Source organism: Sebastes umbrosus, chromosome 18, assembly GCF_015220745.1.
Source record: "Sebastes umbrosus isolate fSebUmb1 chromosome 18, fSebUmb1.pri, whole genome shotgun sequence".
Lineage (NCBI taxonomy): Eukaryota > Metazoa > Chordata > Actinopteri > Perciformes > Sebastidae > Sebastes > Sebastes umbrosus.
In genome coordinates, this window is record NC_051286.1 from 29,030,780 (window position 1) to 29,056,076 (window position 25,297).

General features: G+C 44.1%; 1 protein-coding gene across 6 annotated transcripts in view; it reads right to left on the minus strand.

Annotated features, from left to right (window-relative positions):
* The window catches only part of ankrd6b (ankyrin repeat domain 6b), a 72,483-nt gene that overhangs the window by 16,583 nt on the left and 30,603 nt on the right, over positions 1–25,297 (minus strand). For 3 of the 6 annotated variants that reach the window (XM_037750654.1, XM_037750653.1, XM_037750651.1), the window contains exons 3-11: positions 19,173–19,271; positions 18,720–18,975; positions 14,203–14,301; positions 13,483–13,581; positions 9,826–9,924; positions 7,747–7,845; positions 7,310–7,408; positions 5,209–5,286; positions 4,800–4,904 (exon numbers count right to left, since the gene is read on the minus strand). In XM_037750654.1, the coding sequence (XP_037606582.1) occupies positions 4,800–4,904; positions 5,209–5,286; positions 7,310–7,408; positions 7,747–7,845; positions 9,826–9,924; positions 13,483–13,581; positions 14,203–14,301; positions 18,720–18,975; positions 19,173–19,270 (1,032 nt within the window). In that variant the 5' untranslated portion in view covers position 19,271. Of the gene's footprint in view, positions 1–4,799; positions 4,905–5,208; positions 5,287–7,309; positions 7,409–7,746; positions 7,846–9,825; positions 9,925–13,482; positions 13,582–14,202; positions 14,302–18,719; positions 19,054–19,172; positions 19,272–25,297 lie in introns of those variants that run through there. The other 3 variants (XM_037750657.1, XM_037750656.1, XM_037750655.1) reach the window with 2 other exon arrangements.

The window sequence follows — 25,297 nt, forward strand, 5'->3', positions numbered from 1 at the left end:
ATTGCAGTCTTCCAGGCACTTGGAAATGCTCCCTGCAATATTGATAAATTTATGATTTGTGAAATAGGACAAGCTAGATGGTCTTTCAGAGATTTGAGCATTGCTGAATCCATCCTGTATATATCCTTGGCCGTTGAAGTTTTAAGATAATTAATTATTGCCTTAGTTTTTAATTCAGAGATGGGTTGAATACAAAAAGAGGTCTTACTATTATCAGTTTTAATAATGTTTTCTGTTACTAAAGGAAAAGTTTGTGCAATCTCAGCCACAGAGTCAATAAAATATTTATTAAATGTCCAACCAGAGAGGAGAACACTCTCGACAAATGCTACTGCAACATTAACAACGCATATCACGCCATTCCCCGCGCTGCACTAGGAAACTCTGACCACGTCTTGGTCCACCTCTTCCCGGCGTACAGGCAGAGGGTCAAACTGGCTAGACCGGTTGTGAGGAGTACCAAGAAGTGAACTAGTGAAGCAGTGGAGGATCTGCGTGAGTGCCTGGACCCCACAGACTGGGAGATGTTTTAAGACCGCCACTGACAGTCTGGACGAATACACAGACGTTTTGACGTCGTATATCAGCATCTGTGAGGACAGCTGTATACCGACACGCACCAGGGTTTGCTACAACAACGAGAAGCCCTGGTTCACAGCCAAACTCAAACAGCTTCGTTTGATCAAGGAACAGGCATTTAGGAATGGTGACAGAGGGTTTTAAAGAGGCTAAATACGCGTTTGGCAAGGCAATGAGGGAAGCCAAACGGCAGTATTCTGAGAAACTAGAAAAGCAGTTCTCAGCCAACGACTCTGCCTCAGTCTGGAAAGGGCTGAGGCAGATCACAAAGTACAAGCCCAAACCGTCACACTCCACAAATGACCTCCGACTTGCAAATGAGCTGAATGACTTCTACTGTAGATTCGACAGACAAATTGCAGGCCCGGACTGCATCTCCTCGCCCCCCAGCCATCAGCCATGAGCAGTTAGCACCGTTAACACCAGCACCCCCCAGCTTTCTCCACAAGCACCCAGCTTGTGCACACCCCTCCCCCCCTTCACACCTCTTTCCAACCAGGAGGGGGAAGTCAACAGGCTCTTCAAAAGACAAAACCCCTGCAAGGCAGCCGGCCCAGACGCTGTCTCACCTGCAGTAGTGGAGCGGATAGTGGAAAAATCATGCAAATAGTGATACAAGCACCAAATTTGGCATGATGATTCCCGAGGGGACACTTGGCAAATATAAACGATCGGCCATTTGAAAATCCAAGATGGCCGCCAAATTGACCTGCCGTTAATGGTTTCTCTCATAGAAATTCATTTACTTGGTCGATTTGAGTGATCTTGGTGTCAAATGATGTGTTTTCTAGCATGCTGGATCTAATTTTGATAGTTTTAACAATTTTTAACTTCAAAATGGTGGCCATTTTTCAAGATGGCTGTCAAATTTACTCGCAGAGAATGTTTTTCTTAAATAAATGCATGTACTTGGTCAATTTGAATGATTGTGATGTAGAATTATATGTTTTCTGGTATGCTATCTAATTATTACAGCTTTAACATCCTCCAATAAGTTTTTTTTTTTACTTTTGGCTGTCCGGTGAGTCTTTGCTTTGTGGTGTTTGCATGGCTCAATTGGCTTGTAGGCCTACTGTTGTAGATATCAATAGCTGCTGTTGCCATAGGTGTAGGGGCTTAGTGGTAGAGGTACTACCTTTGTTTCAGAAGTCAGCCACATCCTCCAAGATGGAATACTGGCACTAGTTCTCACTACTTGCCCAACTCTCACCTATGGCTCCATGAAGTTGCTAGTGCATGGCAACGGCCACACCCCGGGACACCGTGTTGGCTCACGGGCTGAACTAGGTGAGGGTAGCACACAGAGAGTCTCTGTGTGATGGAGTATGTCTAGCTCCAAATTTCAAAGTGCATAGAGTCAATGAACCAGCCATCTTTATCCATGAGTTGACCAAGTACATGCATTTATTTAAGAAAAACATTCTCCACGAGTAAATTTGACAGCCATCTTGAAAAATGACCGCCATATTGCAGTTCAAAATTATTAAAACTATCAACATCAGATCCAGCATGCTAGAAAATATATAATTTGACACCAAGATCACTCAAATCGACCAATTAAATGAATTTCTATGAGAGAAACCATTAATGGCAGGACAATTTGGCGGCCATCTTGGATTTTCAAGTGGCCGATCGTTTATATTTGCTTAGATATCCCTCAGGAATCATCATGCCAAATTTGGTGCTTGTATCACTATTTGCACGATTTGATTGAAAAATGGATGTTATCCGCTCCACTACAACCCTGAAACACTGTGCAAACCAGTTGCCTCCAGTGTTTACAGGAATTTTCAACACATCACTGGAAACCTGCAGGGTGCCTGCCTATGTCAAAGCCTCCACCATCATCCCGGTCCCCAAGAAGCCAAGGATCACAGGTCTTCAGGACTACAGACCCGTTGCTCTGACCTCTGTGATTATGAAGATTTTTGAACGCCTTGTGCTCCACCACCTAAAGACAATAACCAACCCCCTGCTGGACCCACTGCAGTTCGCCTACAGAGACAACAGGTCTGTAGACGACGCAGTAAATATAGCCCTCCACTACATTCTCCAGCACCTGGACTCCCCTGGCTCCTATGCCAGGATCCTGTTTGTGAACTTCAGCTCTGCATTCAACACCATCAGCCCAGCTCTGCTACAGGACAAGCTTTCCCTGCTGAGCGTGCCTGACTCCACCTGCAGGTGGATCACAGACTTTCTAACTGACAGGAGTCAGCACGTAAGGCTGGGGAAGCAAGTCTCCGACACCCAGACCATCATCACCGGTGACCCCCAAGACTGCGTTCTCTCCCCTCTGCTCTTCTCCCTGTACACCAACGGCTGCACCTCCAGACACCAATCTGTCAAGCTCCTTAAGTTTGCAGACGACACCACCCTCATCGGCCTCATCTCCGAGGGTGATGAGTCTGCCTACAGATGGGAGGTTGACCATCTGGCATCCTGGTGCAGCCAGAACCACATGGAGCTCAACGCTCTGAAGACAGTGGAGATGACAGTGGACTTCAGGAGAAACTCAGCCCCGCTCCCCCCCCCCACCCCCTCATCCTGCACGGCTCCCCAGTCAACACGGTGGAGTTGTTCCGTTTCCTGGGCATGACCATCACCCAGGACCTCAAGTGGGAGCTAAACATCAGCTCCCTCACCAGTAAGGCCCAGCAGAGGATATACTGTACTTCCTGCGGCAGCTGAAGAAATTCAACCTGCCACAGACCATGATGGTGCACTTCTACTCGGCCATCATCGAGTCCATCCTCACCTCCTCCATCACCGTCTGGTTCGCCGCTGCCACCGCCAGGAACAAGGCCAGGCTGCAGCGGGTCATTCGTGCTGCAGAGAAGGCGATCGGCTGCAACCTTCCCTCCCTCCAGGAGCTGTACACTTCAAGGACCTTGAGGAGGGCAGGAAAGATTGTGGCCGACCCCTCCCATCCTGGACACCATCTATTCCAGACTCTCCCATCCGGCAGGAGGTTAAGGTCCATCAGGACCAAATACTCACGCCACAAAAACAGTTTTTAGCAGTGGGGCTCTCCAACAGCCCCTCTGCCCCACTGTGACTGTCACTCCCTCACACACGCACGCACGCACGCACGCACGCACGCACGCACGCACGCACGCACGCACGCACGCACGCACGCACACACACACACACACACACACACACACACACACACACACACACACACACACACACACACACACACACACACACAACTGGCCTTGTGTGTGTGTGTGCGTGTGTGTGTGGCCAGTTTATGGCCAGTTTATTCCTATTTAATTCTAACGTTTTTATCTATTCTTTTGTTATTATACTGCTTATTTGCACCAACAAAACCAAAGCAAATTCCTAGTGTATACCTCTTACACCTGGCAATAATCACGATTCTGATTCTGATTCTGATTCTGATTCTGACACACAACATTCAGAACCCCTACACGTTGCACTAGAGCACCAGCATCTCAGATAAACAATGGATAAAGCTACCCTTTTGTGAACAATGTCAAGTGATGAGGTAAGTATGCAAGAGGATGTAGATTCTATTATTTCGCTGGTTATAATATTGATTTTTACAGTATAGAGTTATTTTAGTAACATCAGTAACATATGATTGACCTAAATCCATGTAACGTAATTATTAGCTTGCTAGCTGCCCTGCTAACGCTAGCTATGTATCATGTGTTTAGAAACAAATCTCTGTTTCTACTTACTTTACTTTAAGGTCAATTAAAGGATAACCCGGAGAGGTTTTTTTTACCCTTTTTACAAAACAGCACCACTCCAAAAGAAATGACTTCTTATTAGTAGAAAACAGAATGATGAAAACATGGATCATGGATCAGTGTATGAGAAGCCTGGAGAGTCGAATGAAGGAGATTTCACTTTAGTTAGGCCCACAAATACAAGGAAGTTCAGTGCAAGTTGTGAGCAGGACAAGGAGAGGATTTCAAAGTGATTCAGTGAAAACTCCTCCAGGGATCAGCACTCTGTCACTCTGTACTTCACTACTTGAAATTGTCTTTTAAATATCTCTTTTGTTAAGCCCCTCCGTTCCATTCTCCTCCATTCTGCTCGTGTCTCATGTATTCCTTCACCTTCCAGTCATCCTGAGGTTTTTAGGGTTGCTTTCTTACATTTTTCCGTTTCTTTTCCCTTATTTCTGCTATTTAAACAACACAGTCATCTACAGTTGCTTTGAGAGACAACAGTCCAGGGTTTACCTTGCAGGGCAGCAGCTCATCTCTGGGCACAGACTGAGCTCTGCCCTCCGCCTTCAGCTTGTCTCTCCTCTTCCTCACACTCCTGCCACGCACAAAACTCTGCACCTGAACACACACAGGAGACAAAATGGCTGTAGTAAATAAAATAAGAAAGCAGATTATTAATCCCTGAGGGTAAAAAATTGCAAATTATTTTTCAGGTCTGATTTTTACTTGGAGTTTGGTACTAATTATGTTATTTATTATTCACACTTTTTAACTATCAAAAAAATGCCTAATAAATACAACAAAGGAAAAAAGAAAAGGCATTCAATTGAATTGCATATCTTGTTGTAAGAAGCTGTCTTGGAATAGTATGTAGTATGAGCACAGATGTGTAGGCCTGTCCCTGAGTAGGAGACTGTTCTACCTGGGGGGCTTTGGTCAGCAGAAGAGCCACGTCTGGGTTGTTGTGCTCTCTGGCCTGGTCCAGAGCTGTCTGACCTGCCTGCAGTAAGGACAGAGAAAACATGAAGAGTTACTGTAAATCCTCAGATAGAGGCTGGGCCTATTGTTTACCACAATGGCAGAGAGATGTGGAGCAGCCTTTATTCCTAAATCCAGTTAATGCAACACTTCCATCATATTTATATCTTCACAATGAATTCACTTTATTTCCAGTCAGCTTTAATTTCACCAGTACAACAACAGAGCCATGTCATACTCACACTCTCTGCTCACAGTTCCTCTTTACGCTTTTCAAACATTCATTATTTCCAGTTGCTATTTTCTCAGCTTGTCAGTTAATTCAACACTTCGTGGTGTTTCACATTAAAAGTCTCTGAGCAGCTCAATGGACATTCTTCCTCCTTTTACAGATAGTCTTTTCAAAATCTGCAGGAAGTGTTGTGATTCATTGACGGTAATAATTAGCTTATGAACTCTTGAGTTATGGCCAAAAACAAGTTTTGTGAGGTTATAGTGACCTTGACCTTTGACCTCCAAAATGTAATCAGTTCATCATTGAGTCCAAGTGGACATTTGTCTGAGATATTGCGTTCACTGGTGCAGAGACATACAAACAGCGAAGTGGAAGCCAATTGAATCAATTGGTGAATGAACAGGAAACAGTGGTGAGTATTCCACGCCTTTGTTGTCCTATTGATGGAATTAGTGCTGTGGAAATACATTGTACAGTCCAGGTCATTCTACTTTCTCTCTTACAGCCGTTATCAGCAACGGGACCGCTGTCAGTCCACTTTTTGAGACACTTTAATTTGACTACCACTTTTTTTTCAGTTTAGAGTAAAACTGCAAGAGACAAGACTTTCTGTCACTTAACCTGTGACCAATCTTAACACCGACACCTGTGGACACCTGTGGACACCTGTGGTGGGAATGTTTAACTGACTGAACATCTTCTGGTTTACAGGGATCATTTTTTGCTCCCATCACACTGCATGCTCATGGAGAAATGCTGTGTCTCTGTATAGAGTACTAGAGGTCTAGAGCTGCTCTACATGACATAACTTCTGGTATGATTTGGTGCTTTATAAATAAACATTGATATGACTTGATCAGAGCAGGTTAATAAACATGATTGTGCCCTTTATAACATCAAATATAAGGTTTTCTGCCTATTGAAGTTCAAATAACTTCCAACCAGTACCAGTACCAGTACCAGTACCAGTACCAGTACCAGTACCTATTGCTTCTGTTGCTAGCAGCTTTGAATAGATGGCATGAGGCAGGGACAGAGTGCTGCTTTAAGAATCTCTCAAGAGCAGATTGGTAACACGATCGCAGGGTTAGCAAAGAGTATAGAAGCAAAGAGACGAAACTGGTGCGTTTTTGACAACAGCCACTAGATGGAATCCAGATTTTGCTGTGATTTAATTGCAATAAACAGATCAAAATGACGCTGAATTAACCACATAATAATGCTGATTTGTAAAAAGTCTGAATTCATGCTTTGTCATGTCTGTCCACAAGACGACAAGCAGACAACTTTTAAAATCGTTGTTTTCTGAATGTAGTTCTGGATGGGTCATGATTTTCTAATTTTTGAATGGTCATAAAAGTTATACAAAATCAAATAGTTTATGTAACCATCATCTTGTCTTAAAGAATATATATTCCCTTGTTTTTACGATCACAGGGTTAGCAAAGAGTATAGAAGCAAAGAGACGAAAATGGTGTGTTGGTGACAACAGCTGCTAGATGGCCCGGAGGGCGCACTCCAGACTTTGCTGTGATTTAATTGCAATAAACAAATGAAAAGGATGCCAAAATAACTACATAATGTTGCTGATTTGTAAAAAGTCTGAATTCATGATTTGTCAGGTCTGTCCACAAGACGACAAGCAGACAACTTTTAAAATCGTTTTTTTCTGAATGTAGTTCGGTCATGATTTTCAAATTTTCAAATGGTCATAAAAGTCATACAAAATCAAATAGTTTATGTGACAGAGATGTGCACAAACACTTCTGCTGAGCAATAATAATGTAGAGAAGAGGCTGCAGGCACTCACAGTGTTACAGATGTGGCTGTCTGCTCCGGCCTCCAGCAGCAGGCGTACCGTCTTCTTATGATTCAGAGCAGCAGCCACGTGCAGCGGTGTGTCCCCAGCCTACACACACACACACACGCACGCGCACGCGCACACGCACACGCACACGCACACGCACACGCACACGCACACACACTTTTCAAGACATCTGATGCTTGTCTGAACATTTACATCTTATACTGTATAGACCTGAGGCTCTCACTCATGCTCAGTTACGAACATGACAAAACAAATACATTACACACGTTTTAACTGTATAATAGAAAAATGTATGAAATTCTGGACAGAAAAGTGTATGTCAATTAAAAAATACACCAGCAATAGTCCCATGCCAAAGTGGCTGGTAATGTACAATAAGCCCATACAGGTATGTAGCTGGTGTCCAGTCAGTAACTCACCAGGTTCTTCTCTGACACGGAGCAAAAGGCTCCCAGCAGGATGCGGATCACAGCCACGTGGTTGTAGCGGGCCGCCACATGCAGACACGTATCCCCCGCCTGGAAAACAGATTTAGTGATTAGTGATGTGTGTGTGTATATATACATATATACACATATACTGTATGGCTGTCAACAACTAAAATATTTAATCACGATTAATCGCAAATAATCGCACATTTTTTATCTGTTCTAAATGTTCCTTAGAGGGAGATCTGTCAAGTATTTAATACTCTTATCAACATAGAGTGGACAAATATGCTGCTTTATGCAAATGTATGTATATATTTATTATTGGAAATCAACTAACAACACAAAACAATGACAGATATTGTCCAGAAACCCTCACAGGTACTGCATTTAGCATAAAACAATATGCTCCAATCATAACATGGCAAACTGCAGCCCAACAGGCAACAACAGCTGTCAGTGTGTCAGTGTGCTGACTTGACTATGACTTGCCCCAAACTGCATGTGATTATCATAAAGTGGGCATGTCTGTAAAGGGGAGACTCGTGGGTACCCAAAGAACCCATTTACATTCACTGATCTGGAGGTCAGAGGTCAAGGGACCCCTTTGAAAATGGACATGACAGTTGTTCTTCGCCAAAATGTAGCGTAAGTTTGGAGCGTTATTTAACCTCCTTCATGACAGGCTAGTATGACATGGTTGGTACCGATGGATTCATCACATCACATGGATTTTTCTACTTTCATATGATACCAGTATCTTCATTCTAGCTTTAAAACATATAAATATTATTATCTATATATATAAAATGATATCTATTAATTTTCTATTATGTCTACTTAGAGAGTTTGCGGAGGGGAACCTCACAGCTAGATGCCACTAAATCCTCCACACTGGTCCTTTCATGACAGTTTATCTGAGCACTCATAATCATATACTGAAGGTTCTTCACTGAGACACCTTCAGCACTCAGGGTGCATCTGAGGACGGATCACCACCAACCTCCTCCTCCTGCATCGTGTTGCACTGAGTAGCAACAGTTTCCCTATGAGGCTGCGCATTACGTTTGAAGTGCAAATGTACCATGCGGTGTTTCATAATGAAGTGACTACTGTGCCATGTAAACAGCACTCAGGCACTGCAGAGAGCAGGCTGATTTCAAAGCTGCTGGATAATAGAAAGCAGGTAAATGTGAGCCAAGATACAAGTTTGTTCTAAAAAAAGAGCATTTTAGATGAAGGAACAGCGAAGGAAAAGAAACAAACAGGCAATGAAAAATACAATAACGGAGTAAGTAGAAAAAACAACGAGGATCTAAAAAAAGGAATCCTTCTGTTCACTGACTGGATGTAACATCAATACTCCTTCAAACAGCTAAAGAACGTAAGAATCTAAATTCAAAGTTTAACAATTACAATAAAAGAACCCGATAACAAGAGTAGTCCTAATAATAATAATAATAATAATAATAATAATAATAGAAGGCATTTCAATTCTTTTTGCATCTCTCCTTTACACGCAGTGAAAAAAAATAAAGACCATCATTTTTACTCTGCTTTCATGCCATAATCTACCACACGCCTTTATTAGCACACAGCAGACTGGAGTAGAACCTGACATTAGCACCCTTCTGTACTGAATCAGGAATCCATTTGAATAGAAAATGAATAATAATTGAGTTGGGACTCCAAGAATCAAAATCAAATCAAATCATAAGATAGTGAAAGATTCACACCCCTGATATGAAACGAGAACCTGAGGAAGCCAGTGGTATCAACCAAGTCATGCTACCATGAAGTTGGACTAAATCTTGGTGAGGAAAAACTGGCATGTCCATTTTCAAAGGGGTCCCTTGACCTCTGACCTCCAGATATATGAATGGATGGGTTCTATGGGTACCCACGAGTCTCCCCTTTACAGACATGGCCAGTTTCTTCACAGAAATGTCGAAATACCTAGTTCTATGAGACAGGGACCCCGGCACTATTCAATAATGTTCTAGCAACAACACATTGACAGGAGACAGACTGACATTAGCTGTAGCCAGCGGAGCCCTGCAGGACACTTACATGGTTCTTGCTGTCGGGCCTGGAGCCTCCCAGGAGCAGAACCTTGGAGCTCTGAGTGTGACCGTTCTGACATGCGAGGTGGAGAGGTGTGTTTCCTGCCTGGAAACAGAGGGTCATCATTTAGTAGTGTTCACCAGGGTCTGCTTCTTGCTGTCATATACATACCATTTATATATTTGAATAAATCTTATTCAGGTTCACTGTGTTCAGATACTTTGTCAGCCTTCATCTGACAATCGTGCTACTATAGCAAGCTGGAGATATGTGAGTGAACGGAGAGAGAGAAGAAGACAGAACAAGAAGAGAGCGAGATGGAAAATAAGGGAGACATGAAGGAGAGAGTCGAGAGAGAAAAGATGGGAAGAGATCACACAATGAGAGGAAAGGTGAAGTAAAGGAATGCATAGTATTATTCACAATAGTTTGTTAATGTGAGTCTACAGAGGTATTTATGAGCCAAATATGTACAGGTATGACCTGGCCACCATGTTGAAAACAGTCAAGCCAAAACCAAGCACCAAGCACCAAGCACCAAGCACCAAGCACCAAGCACAGGCCACCGGCCCCACCGGCCACCGGCCCCACCGGCCACCGGCCACCATGTTGAAAACAGTCGAGCCAAAACCAAGCACCGGCCACCGGCCACCGGCCATCATGTTGAAAACAGTCGAGCCAAAACCAAGCACCAAGCACCAAGCACAGGCCACCCGCCCCACTGGCCCCATCGGCCACCGGAGCTAACAGTACACTGCAATAAGTTTCTGAAAACATTTGAGGAGAGAAATAGGTATTACAGTAACAGAATATTGATTGATATTTGATCAGCGCTGCCTAGTTTGACTGTTTGATCGGAGTGATTGACAGCTGCATTAGACTGCTCGGCTCTGATTGGTTGTTTTCCTTTGGGTGGTGAAATCTTGCTAATGCCATTCGGAGCACTAGGAGGATTATTTATTTCACAGGTTATCTGTCTCAGGCACTACTGTCAGGATATAGTGACAGTTTTAACAACTGCAGCCTTAAAGTGAAACTGCAGGCAGATAGCACATTGAATTTATTTGACAAGATTCTTTCTGAGTCAGTTCCTTTAAAGCAGAGTTCTCTTTTTGCAGCCAGGTACCCTTTACAGGGGAGAACATTTCAGAAGGAAGTTAATACCCCTTAAAGGCCTTGTAAAGGAAATGCAGAGATTTGTTTCTTGACTAGTGATGCTAATTTTGGAAAATGTTCTTAAAGGGACTGTTTGTAACTTTTTAAGCGTATAAATGTACCGGGTCGGGACACATGCGCGCTCACATATGCAAGCTCGCGTGTGGCCGAAGTCTCTGTTCCTCTGCCTGCTTGCCTTCACTCAGACAGCGTGCGTTCTCGCTCAGCTCGCTCCACCTCTAGACGTGAACGCACGCTCACCCCACACTGCAGAAGAGTTAGTTTAGCTCTGAGAATATCTAGTGAATGTACAGTGGACGTTTGTGCAGAAATAACTGCTGCAGCTCCTCCAGACCAACAGAGGTTTCCCGTGTCTTGTGAAGTGACGGGGCTCCGCAGAGAGAAACGTTATCGCCTCCGACCAAAACTCCGGTGTCTTCCTGCTCTCTCCGACCGCAGGCGGAGACGATAACGTTACTCGCGGCGGAGCCCCGCTGCCTCAGCCTGAGGCAGGAAAAGCCAACACTACGATCAGCATTGATTCATGGAGAGACCTTCGTCTGGTCAGCTAACATTACTGCCAAGCAGCTGAAATATAGAGTGATATTGTGCTTTTAGCTGACGTGTGTCTCCTCACTGTGTTGAGCGATGCTCGTTCATGTCCATGTAAAGCGAGCACAAGCGCCAGCAACAGGACGCTGATTTTCGTTGAATTAACGGCCACAGGTGTCTCTGTTAACAAGCATTTATGAAAGTTACAAATAGTCCCTTTAACCGATAAGCGACCCTCGTTAACCGATTATTAACCGTTAACCGACAAGATTTGTGCCTCTCATGCAGCGGTGTACCAGCTGCAGGAGCACAACAGATATTGGTTGACGGGAGTCTCCAGTTCACCGTCCGGGAGCGTTAACTCAGCAGCTACGATGCTGCGTGTAGTGTCGCGGACATGCAGCCACTTTCCCAGTAAAAGTCTCCACCGCACATTTAGTTTAGCTTAGCAGGTTGTCAGCTGTGTGTCTGTCAGGTGGAACTTTAGCGAGTGGCCAACAAATAGTGTGTATTTGTGCTACGTTAGCAGCTCTAGCATTGCCGGAGGCTTCGTTCTCGCCGCCGCCACACGTAGGCTGAGTAACTTTAGTGAGTTTCCAACAGACCGTGTGTGTGTGTTGGCGGTGAGTGTGAGGTTGTTGGTGGCGTTCTAGCTGTGATCGTAGGTGTAGCAGTGTGTCTACACTTTATTTGTCGGTGAATAAATGCTATGAAACTACAACTCCTCCACTCCACTCAAGTGAGCCAGAGACCAGAGCCGACTTCCTGTATCCTGCAACTCCGGCTCCGCCTCTTAAGGTGGGCTGTTAAGGTGGACAGCTTTTTTCCTTAAAGTGACGAGCCGCTCCTCTGAGCCGCTCAGCTTTTTAATTAATTATTAACGTTTCTTTTAACCGTTTTAACCGATAGCGTTAATCGGTTAAAATGCTTAATGTCGGTTAACGGTTAAACAGTTAATTATGAACATCCCTATTCTAAACACATTATAAATGTTGGAAAATAAAGACTGAAAACATGAAAAGACTGTGAACATTGTAGTACTGGATTGTGGAGTTAGACCATTAAACTGTTTTTCTCCAGTTTTGTGTTCAGAATGTTTTGGGCGGGGCTGAAACCATGGCTCGATGACGCTGTCATACCGGCATCACACCATCAACGGACTGAGCCTCGATCAGAACGACTCAGGCCTCCGAGCGACACCGAGCAAGCGGTCTTCCGTACGCCACATTTCCCCAATCCACCCGTCGGACGGGGATTCGGCGCCGGGCTCTTTGCTCGCCGCTACTGAGGGAACGCACCTTCCCCGCTCATGGGTGTGGGTTCAGCCATGGATGTATTAAGAAAGGTTTCAGGTTTCAGGTTTCAGGTTTCAGGTTTCACGCCCCCAGCGTCTCCGAGCAGAGAATACTGATGACTTTTCCATGATTTTGAAAGCTCATTTTTTATACTTGCCGATATTTTTAATCATTCAAATTTGGCTAGGTGGTTAGTAACATATTTTACTGTTGTGTGAAAAACCCAGAATGCAGATTTATTTTTGCTTTACACAGACTTTAAAATGTTCATGTGTGACATGCTAAAACGTAGCGTAACAGTAGCACAAGTAGAAAACAGCAATCAAGTCTGTGAAATGTCTCAGTAATGTCAGTTACACAACAATATCTATCTGAAGTTATAACATCAGCACAATGAGCTACTGGTCACACCACACCAAGTAAGGCTGAGCATACCGGGATGAGAAAGAAGTGTTTTATTGCTTATGAATTTTCATTAATAGGAGGAAGAATGTGTAGTTTCTACTTTCCAAAGTGACATAGTCTGGCTTTAAATGACAGTGGATTCCTGGTGAATCTCACTTAGAGGTATAGGAAGCACTGAATCACTGCTGAAGGAATGATTATAGGAAGACAGTTTAGAGCAGGTGGCTGAAAGCTGAGAGGTCCACTGCAGAATCACCTTGTTTTTAGCATGAGTGTTGGCTCCAGCCTTCACCAGCACTTTGACAGACTGACTGAAGCCGTGCCAGGACACCTCATGGAGAGCTGTGTTGCCGTCCTGACAGGACAAAAGACAAAAAGACACATCATCAACAGCCAGACTGATGCACCTGACTTCCTAACTCATGAAGAAGTGCATTGGTACATTGATGAGATTCAATCGGTCACTTTACAGTATACTACATGGAGTCACCTTGAACTAATCAAACCACTGTCTGTTATTCCTCCATTCATTGTCCACGTGTTACAGACCTACAGTATGTATTATTTAGCTCTATGTCTATCTATAACAGGATGTTAGGAGGTGGTATGAAGATGATCATTCATAATAAGCCAGCTGTAAAGGATTTATGGGGGAAAGGGCTTTATCAAATCATGCATGGTAATACTGGCTGGATTATTTCTGTACACCCACTGGTACACCATTAAGTATCTACTAAAATACACTATTAATGCACCATATTTCAGCATTCCTCTTTCCACTGGGACTCTACACTCTACACTGAGTAGACGTGACTCTACTTTTAATGGGGGAATGAGGCTAAGCAGATTTCACTGGTTTCTCTACGATTATCAGACACTTTAATGCAGTCATTATGATGGCTTTGACATTCTCCCTGTTCCCCCTGTTCAGCCTCTGTGTGTGTGTGTGTGTGTGTGTGTGTGTGTTGATCTGCACCTTGTCCTGTCTGTCCAGTGCACACCCTTCCTGGATGAGAGCACCGATGACATCGCTGTTTCCCACCACAGCGGCGCGCTGTAACGCCGTCTGCTCCCCCTGCCAACAGACACACAGACACAGGACGCTCACTAACAACATGTGTGACCAGAATCAGCAACAGGAGAAAACCAGCATCCATCCACAGAAACAAATATTCCTTCAGGTGAAAATCTATCACAGATTATACTTTACTTTGTGCTTTTGCTGAGTCATAAATCTTATTCAAAATCGTATTATTTCTAAAATCAATCGACATTAATTAAAAAAAAAAAAAAAACAGATGTTGAAAAGTTCTCACCAATCAGAGGTGACGAGATAGTTTGAAGGAATAGTTTAATTTTTGGGGATGTTTGGCTTTGTTCCTGCTTACTTTGAGTAGTACAAACACATGGATGGATGTCTTCTGTTTCAGTGCATAGCTTAGATAAATGACTGCATTTGAATGGATCAATAGTAGGCCTGCTCAACAGAAATACACCCTTGAACTTTTCCACAGATTAATAGCTGCTGGACATGTTTATGAAGTACAAGTACAACATTTTGGGAATACACTTATTTGCTTGCTTGCTCGTATTTTCTGAGAGTGAGATGAGAAGATGTAAATCAGTAGTGAAGTTTCCATCCAAATGTACTGCAGAGTTCACTGAGTTACAGTGGAGGAAATAAGTATTTGATCCCTTGCCGATTTTGTAAGTTTGCCCACTTACAAAGAAAAGAATGGTCTATAATTTTAATGGTAGGTTTATTTTAACAGTGAGAGACAGAATATTAAAAAAAAAATCCAGAAAATCACATCATATAAAAGTTATAAATTGATTTGCATTTTATTGTGGGAAATAAGTATTTGATCCCCTAGCATCACATGACTCAGTACTTGGTGGAGAAACGTTGTTGGCAAGCACAGAGGTCAGACGTTTCTTGTAGTTGGTCACCAGGTTTGCGAACATCTCAGGAGGGATTTTGGTCCACTCTTCTTTGCAGATCATCTCCAAATCCTTAAGGTTTCGAGGCTGTCACTTGGCAACTCGAAGCTTCAGCTCCCTCCACATATTTTCTATGGAATTAAGGTCCGGAGACTGGCTAGGCCACTCCATGACCTTATTGTGCTTCTTCTTGAGCCACTCCTTTGTTGCCTTGGCCGTATGTTTTAGGTCATTGTCGTGCTGGAAGACCCATCCACAACCCATTTTCAGTGTCCTGGCTGAGGGAAGGAGGTTGTCGCCCAACATTTCATGGTACATGGCCCCGTCCATCCTCCCTTCGATGCGGTGAAGTCGTCCTGTCCCCTTAGCAAAGAAACACCCACAAATCATAATGTTTCCACCTCCATGCTTGACGGTGGGGATGGTGTTCTTGGGGTTATAGTCAGCATTTCTCTTCCTCCAAACACGGCGAGTTGAGTTGATGCCAAAGAGCTCGATTTTGGTCTCATCTGACCACATCACCTTCTCCCAAGCCTTCTCTGAATCATTCAGGTGTTCATTGGCAAACAGACGGGCCTGTACATGTGCCGTCTTGAGCAGGGGGACCTTGCGGGCGCTGCAGGATTTTAATCCATTACGGCGTAGTGTGTTACCAATGGTTTTCTTGGTGACTGTGGTCCCAGCTGTCTTGAGATCATTAAGAAGTTCCTCCCGTGTATTTCTGGGCTGATTCCTCACCTTTCTCACGATCATCGATCCCCCACGAGACGAGATCTTGCGTGGAGCCCAAGACTGAGGGCGATTGATGGTCATTTTGTGTTTCTTCCATTTCTGAATAAGTTGTCTCCTTCTCACCAAGCTGCTTGCCGATGGTCTTATAGCCCATTCCAGTCTTGTGCAGGTCTACAATCTTGTCCCTGACGACCTTAGAAAGCCCTTTGTTCTTCCCCATGGTGGAGAGGTTGGAATGTGATTGTGGACAGGTGTCTTTTATACAGGTAATGAGTTGAGACAGCTGTCTTTTATACAGGTCACGAGTTGAGATTCGGAGTACATTCTTAAAGCGAGAGGACTAATCTAACCGGTCTGTGGGGGGCAGAATTCTTGCTGGTTGCTAGGGGATCAAATACTTATTTCCCACAATAAAATACAAATCAATTTATAACTTTTATATGATGTGATTTTCTGGATTTTTTTTTTATATTCTGTCTCTCACTGTTAAAATAAACCTACCATTAAAATTATAGACCATTCTTTTCTTTGTAAGTGGGCAAACTTACAAAATCGGCAAGGGATCAAATACTTATTTCCTCCACTGTAACCTTTCCACCTAAACCGAGCATTAAGGGGTTTTTTTTGCCCTATTTCGACTTTTTTTTTAAAAATTCGACACATTCCACTCCAGGTTTTTGTCTGCGCAAATTGAAAATGTGCATAAAAAAGGTGGATGGAAAAGGAACAGGGGAGACACCGGAGTTTTGGTCGGAGACGATAACGTTACTCGCTCCGGAGCGACGTCTATTCACTCAGCAGCAGGAAGGAGCTGCTGCAGTTATTACTGCACAAACGTCCACTGAACATTCACTAGATATTCTCAGAGCTAAACTAACTCTTCTGCAGTGTGGAGTGAGCAGCATGCACGTGTGAGGTGGAGTGAGAGAGCGAGTGAGAATGAAAGCGGTGTGTGACTGAAGGCAGGCAGAGGAGCAGAGTACAGCATGGTCTCCCCTGTGTCCTCTGGCTGGAGCAGGAAGAGTAAACACTGTTTAACAGACGGGCTTCACTAGATACAACCAAGAGGTTTTGGTGCTTCACTGTAGTTTGTGTTGGAGTCTGAGACTGAACAGCGTAGACACACGCAAGTACTCATGGGATACCGACCCGGATTGATTTATAAGAGTGTAAGTGTAAGAAGTTACAAGCAGTCCCTTTAATGGCATGTCTGTGTGAAGTACCACGCTGGAGTCCAGACCTGGTTAACTTAGCTTAGCATTAAGACTGGAAGCAGGGGAAAAATCTAGCTTGGCTCTTTCTAAAGTTCAGAAATACATGTACTCACTGCCTCTGGGGGTCATCCAGGATTCATAGAACTGTAGTTACATTCGTAACTTTTGTTTTTCCTCGCTAAAATGTAGCCCAACTTTGGAACGCTATTATCTCCTTCCTGACAAGCTAGCATGACATGGCTGTTACCAATGGATTCCTTATGGTTTGTAGTTTCTGACTAGTACTATTACTACTACTAACTAAATACTAAACTACTAGAATTTCTTGCGACCTCTGGGTAACACGGGGTGAGTAAGTAGCTGCATTCCTTTAACACACACTGGGTTTTTAATACATACAAAAGAGAAATGTGAAAATGACAATTCTTGGTTTAGCAGGAAGTCATGTGCTGGATTTCTTGGCAAACAACACCTGAGTGTAGGGACTTTGAACAGCATCACAGAGTCATGTCATCACAATGAGGTTGCCAGGGTTGGTACCGCTGTGCCTACATAGAGACCAAAATCAAAACCTGTGCTCAACAACCAAAACTGTCAATCAACTCAATAGCTGGAGACACCGCAGAGAAGTGCCGGGCTGATGGATAGACTGCTGCGTTCCAGCATGTCACTCCCTCCTAAATCCATGAAGTCATTTGAACTGCTGTTTGTGTCCAGGTTAAACAGAGATACAGCATGTTAATCAGCCAGCTTTAGAGCTGTTGGGAGGTGTGTTTTTGAACTTTAGACAGACAGCGTCCAGTCTTTATGCTAAGCTAAGCTAAGCTAACCAGGTCCAGATTCCAGCTCTGTATTTAACAAATCTGACCTTTATTTTGATCTTTTAATCTCACTCTTGGAAACACAGAAACATATGTATTTTCCAAGAAAGTTGAACTATTCCTTTAAAGAGACCGTTTGGTTATTGGTTAGTTTAGTTTGTTGTTATACGAACCACAGCAGGTCATCTCAAATAGCTCTATCTGCTGTTTAGAGTCCAGAGTGGTTTGTATAAGCAGATGACAATAGTGACATACAGTCATAAGCTCACATTTATGCTCAAAACATAAATGGAATTTTGCACACAGAGCAGATTAGTGGTGAGTGACACTTAGCAGGACAGGTTTGACATGAGAGCGCTGGAATAAAGAGCAATGAGAGAAGGAGGAGATAGAGGAGAGAGAAGAGGGTCATTACAAGCTAGATAAGAACTGAGCCAAGCCAAGCCGAGTGCAGCATCAGCAGCGGCAGCCGCCAGCAGCAGCAGCGGCAAACGGCAGCGGCCAGCAGAGGCAGCAGTCGCCAGCAGCAGCAGCAGCAGCCGCCAGCAGCAGCAGCAGCATCAGCAGCAGCCAGCAGCAGCAGCGGCAGCGGCATCAGCAGCAGCCAGCAGCAGCAGCCAGCAGCAGCAGTCAGCCGCCAGCAGCAGCAGCAGCCAGCAGCAGCAGCCAGCAGCAGCAGCAGCAGCAGCAGCAGCAGCAGCAGCAGCCAGCAGCAGTTTGTTCAGAGAAGGAAGGATGGGGGGGGACAGATTTCTGCTGGCTCAGTAGGAGCAGTTTTGGCTAACCTCCTTCACTGTCCCAGCCTTCCTCCACTGTCTTCTCTCCTCCTCCTCCTCCTCCTCCTCCTCCTGCCTCAGTCTGCACCTCCTGCTCCCTCCAGTCCTGAAGGATGTACTGCAGCCTGTTGCAGAGCTCATTGACCACAGAGAATGAATTTGGCAATGCCAGAGGTCTGGGTTATCACTATCTGTGGGAAAGGGGGACTTGCATCCTGAGGGCAAACCCACAAGTGGGCAGTCCAACGGGTCCCATTCAAGGCCACTGGAGGTCATTAGACTACAGTTATCTTTGTGTTGAAAAAAAGTCCAATGTCTAAAAAACTATTCCAATAAAACAGAACTGAAAGCAAAAAGATAATCAATCCACTGGTAACCACCACATCAGGACTGCAGTGCGAGAGCTGGAAGTGGATGAGAAGTGGAAAACATGGCAGCTGACAGACAGATGAATCTACTCACGTCGTCTTGGATGTCCAGGTCGCAGCCAGCTTTGAGCAGGATACGCACAACCTCGATGTGGCCTTTGTAGGCAGCCAAGTGCAGGGGGCTTCGGCCATACTGTGGACACAAAACACACACAGCTCAGCCCAGTGAACAAAATACCAGAGTGCACACAACATGAGCACACAAACTCTCGGCAGGAGCAGACCGAGTCAAGTAAAAAAAAACGACACCTCTGCTGTCCCACACTCAGAATCACAATCCAATGAGTCAGATATCGCTGCAGAGGAAGTAATGGTGGTCATAGCTGGTGGTACGCCGGAAGACAGTCTGCTACAGAGTACAATCCATCTCAGTAATGAGTCAACCGAAAAACAAACACATGCTTAATCCATGCTTTAAGAGAATAATGCACAATCTGCACAGCTGTTCACGTTAGCCGAGTAGAGGATAAACTCTGCATCCTGCCAATATAAGGATCTGTGGGTGGGCACTGAAGCACAAGGTTACTTCACTTTGGGGAGGTTTAAAGGATCAGTTCACAGACCAAAAAAATAAAGAAACAACATTTTGACTTACCTCTGGCGGTATCTAGCCATGCAGATGGTTTCAGTTTTATTTAGCTCCCATCCCAATACAAGAGAAATGATTGGAATTTCATTGGTGAGGACCGAATTGAAAAAGTAAAGAAAATACAATCAGCAACATGTATTTTCTACCCAATAAATATTTCCTTTAAAAACTGCTATCAGCAAAATCTGTGGATTATCTGGAGTAACTGGATATAGAAGGCCTGTTGCTGTTGTATAAATGTTATTTCAATACTATGAGCACCACAAACAAAATGCCATTCATCTCCACTGCATTGGGGTGGATGCAGAAATGTTAAAGACATATCTCAAAACCAGGGCCAGTATGAATAAAACTTAAAAAAAAAATGATTTTAAGAATGGTCCAAAAATTGACAGAAAAACAAATTCTGAATGAAGTGTGATTTTTAAAGTGCAGACTGCAGCGACTCCGAAGTGTTGTAAAATAAGGACTACAATTATGTCTTGAGCTGACACAATTAGTTGATCAAAAGAAAATTATACTTGCATACTTTGATGGTTGATTAATTGTTTCAATTGTTTTTCAAGCATAAATGCCAAACATGTGTCCAGCTGCTCCAATCTAAGATTTGCTGCTCTGTTTTATATCAGCATAAACTGAATGTTGGACAAGATATTTGAAGATGTCACGTTGGACTCTGGAAACAAGGCAAAAGTCAACATGGCTCACATCCCCTCTCCACCCCCCCGCCGAACGCTTGGCCAAAAGATTTTTCCCTTTAGGAACTAATGGAATTAGTCTATTGAGCACGATGTAGCTTGTTATTAGCTCGCCTTTCTCAAGTACAGGGTCCCCAACATTTCAAAAATGTTGGGGACCCTGGACTTCTAATCCCCAAAAGGCACAACTAGACCACACTATCAACACTCATACCAAATTTGAAGTTCCCAAATTAAATAGTTTCAGAGTTGTGCTCCGGAAACGAAAGTGTGACACACGAACAGACGGACGGACACGCGGAGCACTGTATATCCCCGACTACGTTGTTGCGGGGTACTGTATACTTGTAAGGTGCATTTTTCACTATTTTATGACATTTTATAGTCAAAATGATTAATCGATTAATCAAGAAAATAATCTGCAAATTATTCAATAATGACAATAACCATTTGTTGCAGCCCTAATCCTTTCTAACCAAATATCCTCCCTCAAGCACCGGATCAGCCAACAGGAGGCTTCCAAAGATTATGTGTCATATGTGCATCACAATCAATCCTCACGGCTTCATGTACACCATGATTAATCCCTCTGAATCAGTCATTGTATCCAACATTAAAGATGCTTCAGAATACTGGAGCTATATATATAAATTTATTTATAGAGTACAGCCGGGCTGGGAGGATTGTGTCACATCCTGACATCCTGAACAGTACATCCAACATAATGACTGCATTAAGAAGAATAACAGAGCAGGATGTCAGCATGTAGGTAAACCACTCAAACTTCAAACACCAGATCCAGGTGATCTCTGTTAATCTCTCATTTTACTGAGTAATACTGTTTAATTACAGATCAAATGTGTATTCCCACACAGACCCTCAGTCAGTGCCGCATTACACCCCAGGTATTATCTGGGCGTTTGGAGGTTCGTGCTTTGTTTGGGTGTGGCTCGGCTCGGCTCGGCTCTGCTCTGTATTTATGTGGTCCTCGGATTGAGTTACACTGGGCCTGGCTTGGAGGGAAGCCACCGGCCCAGCTCAGGTACACAGCATGTCTCAGGCCAGCAGGCGGCCTCTGTTGTCTCCACACTGACTGAGGGTCCGTTTGTAGCTTTGTGGGTTGCTTTTTCAGTATGGTGGGTGTCACTTTACCGTGTAATATTTGTCTCCAAATGCTCTCGTACAGTTTTATATACCTCTTATTATAGAATTGTTTGACTTTCTCTGTTTCCCTGCTAACTGCTACTACTACCACTACTGCTACTGCTACTACTGCTACTACTACTACTACTCCTGCTACTACTACTACTGCTGCTACCAGTACTACTACTCCTGCTACTACTACTAATGCTGCTGCTGCTACTACTATTATTACTACTACTACTACTACTACTACTACTACTCCTGCTACTACTACTACTACTCCTGCTACTACTACTACTGCTGCTACCACTACTACTACTCCTGCTACTACTACTACTACTACTACTGCTGCTACTACTGCTGCTGCTACTACTACTACTCCTGCTACTACTACTACTACTGCTACTACTACTGCTACTAGTACTACTACTAATGCTGCTGCTGCTACTACTACTGCTGCTGCTGCTACTACTACTCCTGCTACTACTGCTGCTGCTACTACTACCACTACTACTGCTACTACCACTGCTGCTACTACTACTACTACTACTGCTACTAGTGCTGCTACTGCTACTTCTACAGCTACCACTACTGCTACTACCACTACCACTGCTGCTACTACTACTGCTACCACTACTGCTGCTGATACCGCTACTGCTGCTGCTACTACTACTGCTACTACCACTACTGCTGCTGCTACTACTACTCCTACCACTACTGCTGCTGCTACTACTACCACTGCTACTACTACTGCTACTACTGCTACCACTACTGCTGCTGTTACTACTACTACTACTGCTGCTGCTGCTACTACTACTACTGCTATTGCTACTACTACTGCTACCACTACTGCTGCTGCTACTACTACTACTGCTGCTGCTACTGCTACCAGTACTACTACTGCTGCTTCTACTGCTTCTGCTAATACTGCTTCTACTACTACTGCTACTGCTACCACTACTGCTGCTGCTACTACTACTACTGCTGCTGCTACTGCTACCAGTACTACTACTGCTGCTTCTACTGCTTCTGCTACTACTGCTACTGCTACCACTACTGCTGCTGCTACTACTGCTACTACTGCTACCACTACTACTACTCCTGCTACTACTACTATTACTGCTGCTGCTACTACTGCTGCTGCTACTACTACTACTACTACTCCTGCTACTACTACTACACTACTACTGCTACTACTACTACTGCTGCTACTAGTACTACTACTAATGCTGCTGCTGCTACTACTACTACTGCTGCTACTACTAATAATACTCCTGCTACTACTACTACTGCTCCTGCTACTACTACTACTACTGCTGCTACTGCTACAGCTACCACTACTGCTACTACCACTGTTGCTGCTGTTACTACTACTGCTACCACTACTGCTACTACTACAACTGCTCCTTCTGCTACTACTACTGCTGCTGCTGCTACTACTACTACTACTACTACTACTACTGCTACTACTTCTACTGCTGCTGCTACTACTACTGCTGCTGCTGCTACTACTACTACTGCTGCTACTACTGCTGCTGCTACTACTGCTACTACTACTGCTACTACCACTGCTGCTACTACTATTACTACTGCTCCTTCTACTACTACTGCTGCTACCATTACTGTTACTGCTACTGCTACTACTACTGCTACTTCTCTACTACTGCTACTACTACAACTGCTCCTTCTGCTACTAATACTGCTGCTGCTGCTACTACTACTACTACTGATACCACTACTGCTGCTGCTACTACTACTGCTACTACTACAACTGCTCCTTCTGCTACTACTACTACTACTGCTACTGCTACCTCTACTGCTACCACTACTGCTGCTGCTACTACTGCTGCTACTACTGCTGCTGCTGCTACTGCTGCTGCTACTACTACTGCTGCTGCTACTGCTACTACTGATGCTAATACTACTAATACTACTGCTACCACTACTGCTGCTACTACTACTACTACCACTGCTACCACTACTGCTGCTGCTACTCCTGCTTATACTACTACTACTACTGCTGCTACTACTGCTACTGCTACCACTACTACTACTCCTGCTACTACTACTACTGCTACCATTACTGTTACTGCTACTGCTTCTCTACTACTGCTACTACTACAACTGCTCCTTCTGCTACTACTACTGCTGCTGCTGCTACTACTACTACTACTACTACTACTACTACTAATACTACTGCTACTACTTCTACTGCTGCTGCTACTACTACTGCTGCTGCTGCTGCTGCTACTACTACTACTGCTGCTGCTGCTACTACTGCTGCTGCTACTACTGCTACTACTGCTACTTCTCTACTACTGCTACTACTACAACTGCTCCTTCTGCTACTACTACTGCTGCTGCTGCTACTACTACTACTACTACTACTACTAATACTAATACTACTGCTACTACTTCTACTGCTGCTGCTACTACTACTGCTGCTGCTACTACTACTAGTGCTGCTACTGCTACAGCTACCACTACTACCACTGCTGCTGCTGCTACTACTACTGCTACCACTACTGCTGCTGATACCGCTACTACTGCTGCTGCTACTACTACTGCTACTGCTACTACCACTGCTGTTGCTACTACTACTACTCCTACCACTACTGCTGCTGCTACTACTATTACTGCTACCACTACTGCTGCTGTTACTACTACTACTACTGCTACTACTACTACTACTGCTGCTACTACTACTACTGCTGCTACCACTACTGCTGCTGCTACTACTACTACTGCTACTGCTGCTGCTGCTACCAGTACTACTACTGCTACTGCTGCTGCTACTGCTAATACATCTTCTACTGCTACTGCTACCACTACTGCTACTACTACTACTACTGCTACTACTACTCTGGCTGCTACTGCTACTACTATTGCTACCATTACTGCTACTGCTACTGCTAACTACTGCTGCTGCTACTACTCCTACTGCTGCTACCACTACCACTACTGCTACTACCACTGCTGCTGCAACTACTACTACTACAACTGCTACCACTACTGCTACCACTACTGCTGCTGCTACCACTACTGCTGCTGCTACTACTACTGCTACCACTACTGCTGCTGCTACTACTACTGCTACTACTACTGCTACCACTATTACTACTGCTGCTTCTACTACCACTGCTACTACTAAAACTTCTCCTGCTCCTTCTGCTACTGCTGCTGCTGCTACTACTACTACTACTTATACTGCTGCTTCTACTACCACTGCTACTACTGCTGCTGCTACTACTATTACTACCACTACTACTACTGCTGCTTCTACTACCACTACTACTGCTGCTTCTACTACTGCTACTACTACTCCTGCTGCTACTACTACTACTGCTGCTACTACTACTCCTGCTACTACTACTACTACTCCTGCTACTACTACTACTTTGACTTAGCATTTGACTTTGTTAATGTGGTCAAAATCATCACTGGAACTCAGGCCAGTGGATTTTCTGATTGCCAGATAGTCAATTTGAAGAAAAAATAAAGAACAAATAGTCAAATCTTTGTATTAAACAACCAAAAATTCTGATTCGGGTACATCCCTACAAATTACTAAAACATACTGTGGTAAATCTGCCACTGTTATCGTTTTAAACTGCGCATGCGCTACGCTACAATGGACAACTTCACAGGCGACATGAGAGCTGGGATGAAAGAATAAAGCAAGGCCTCAGGGGACTGTGTGTGTGTGTGTGTGTGTGTGTGTGTGTGTGT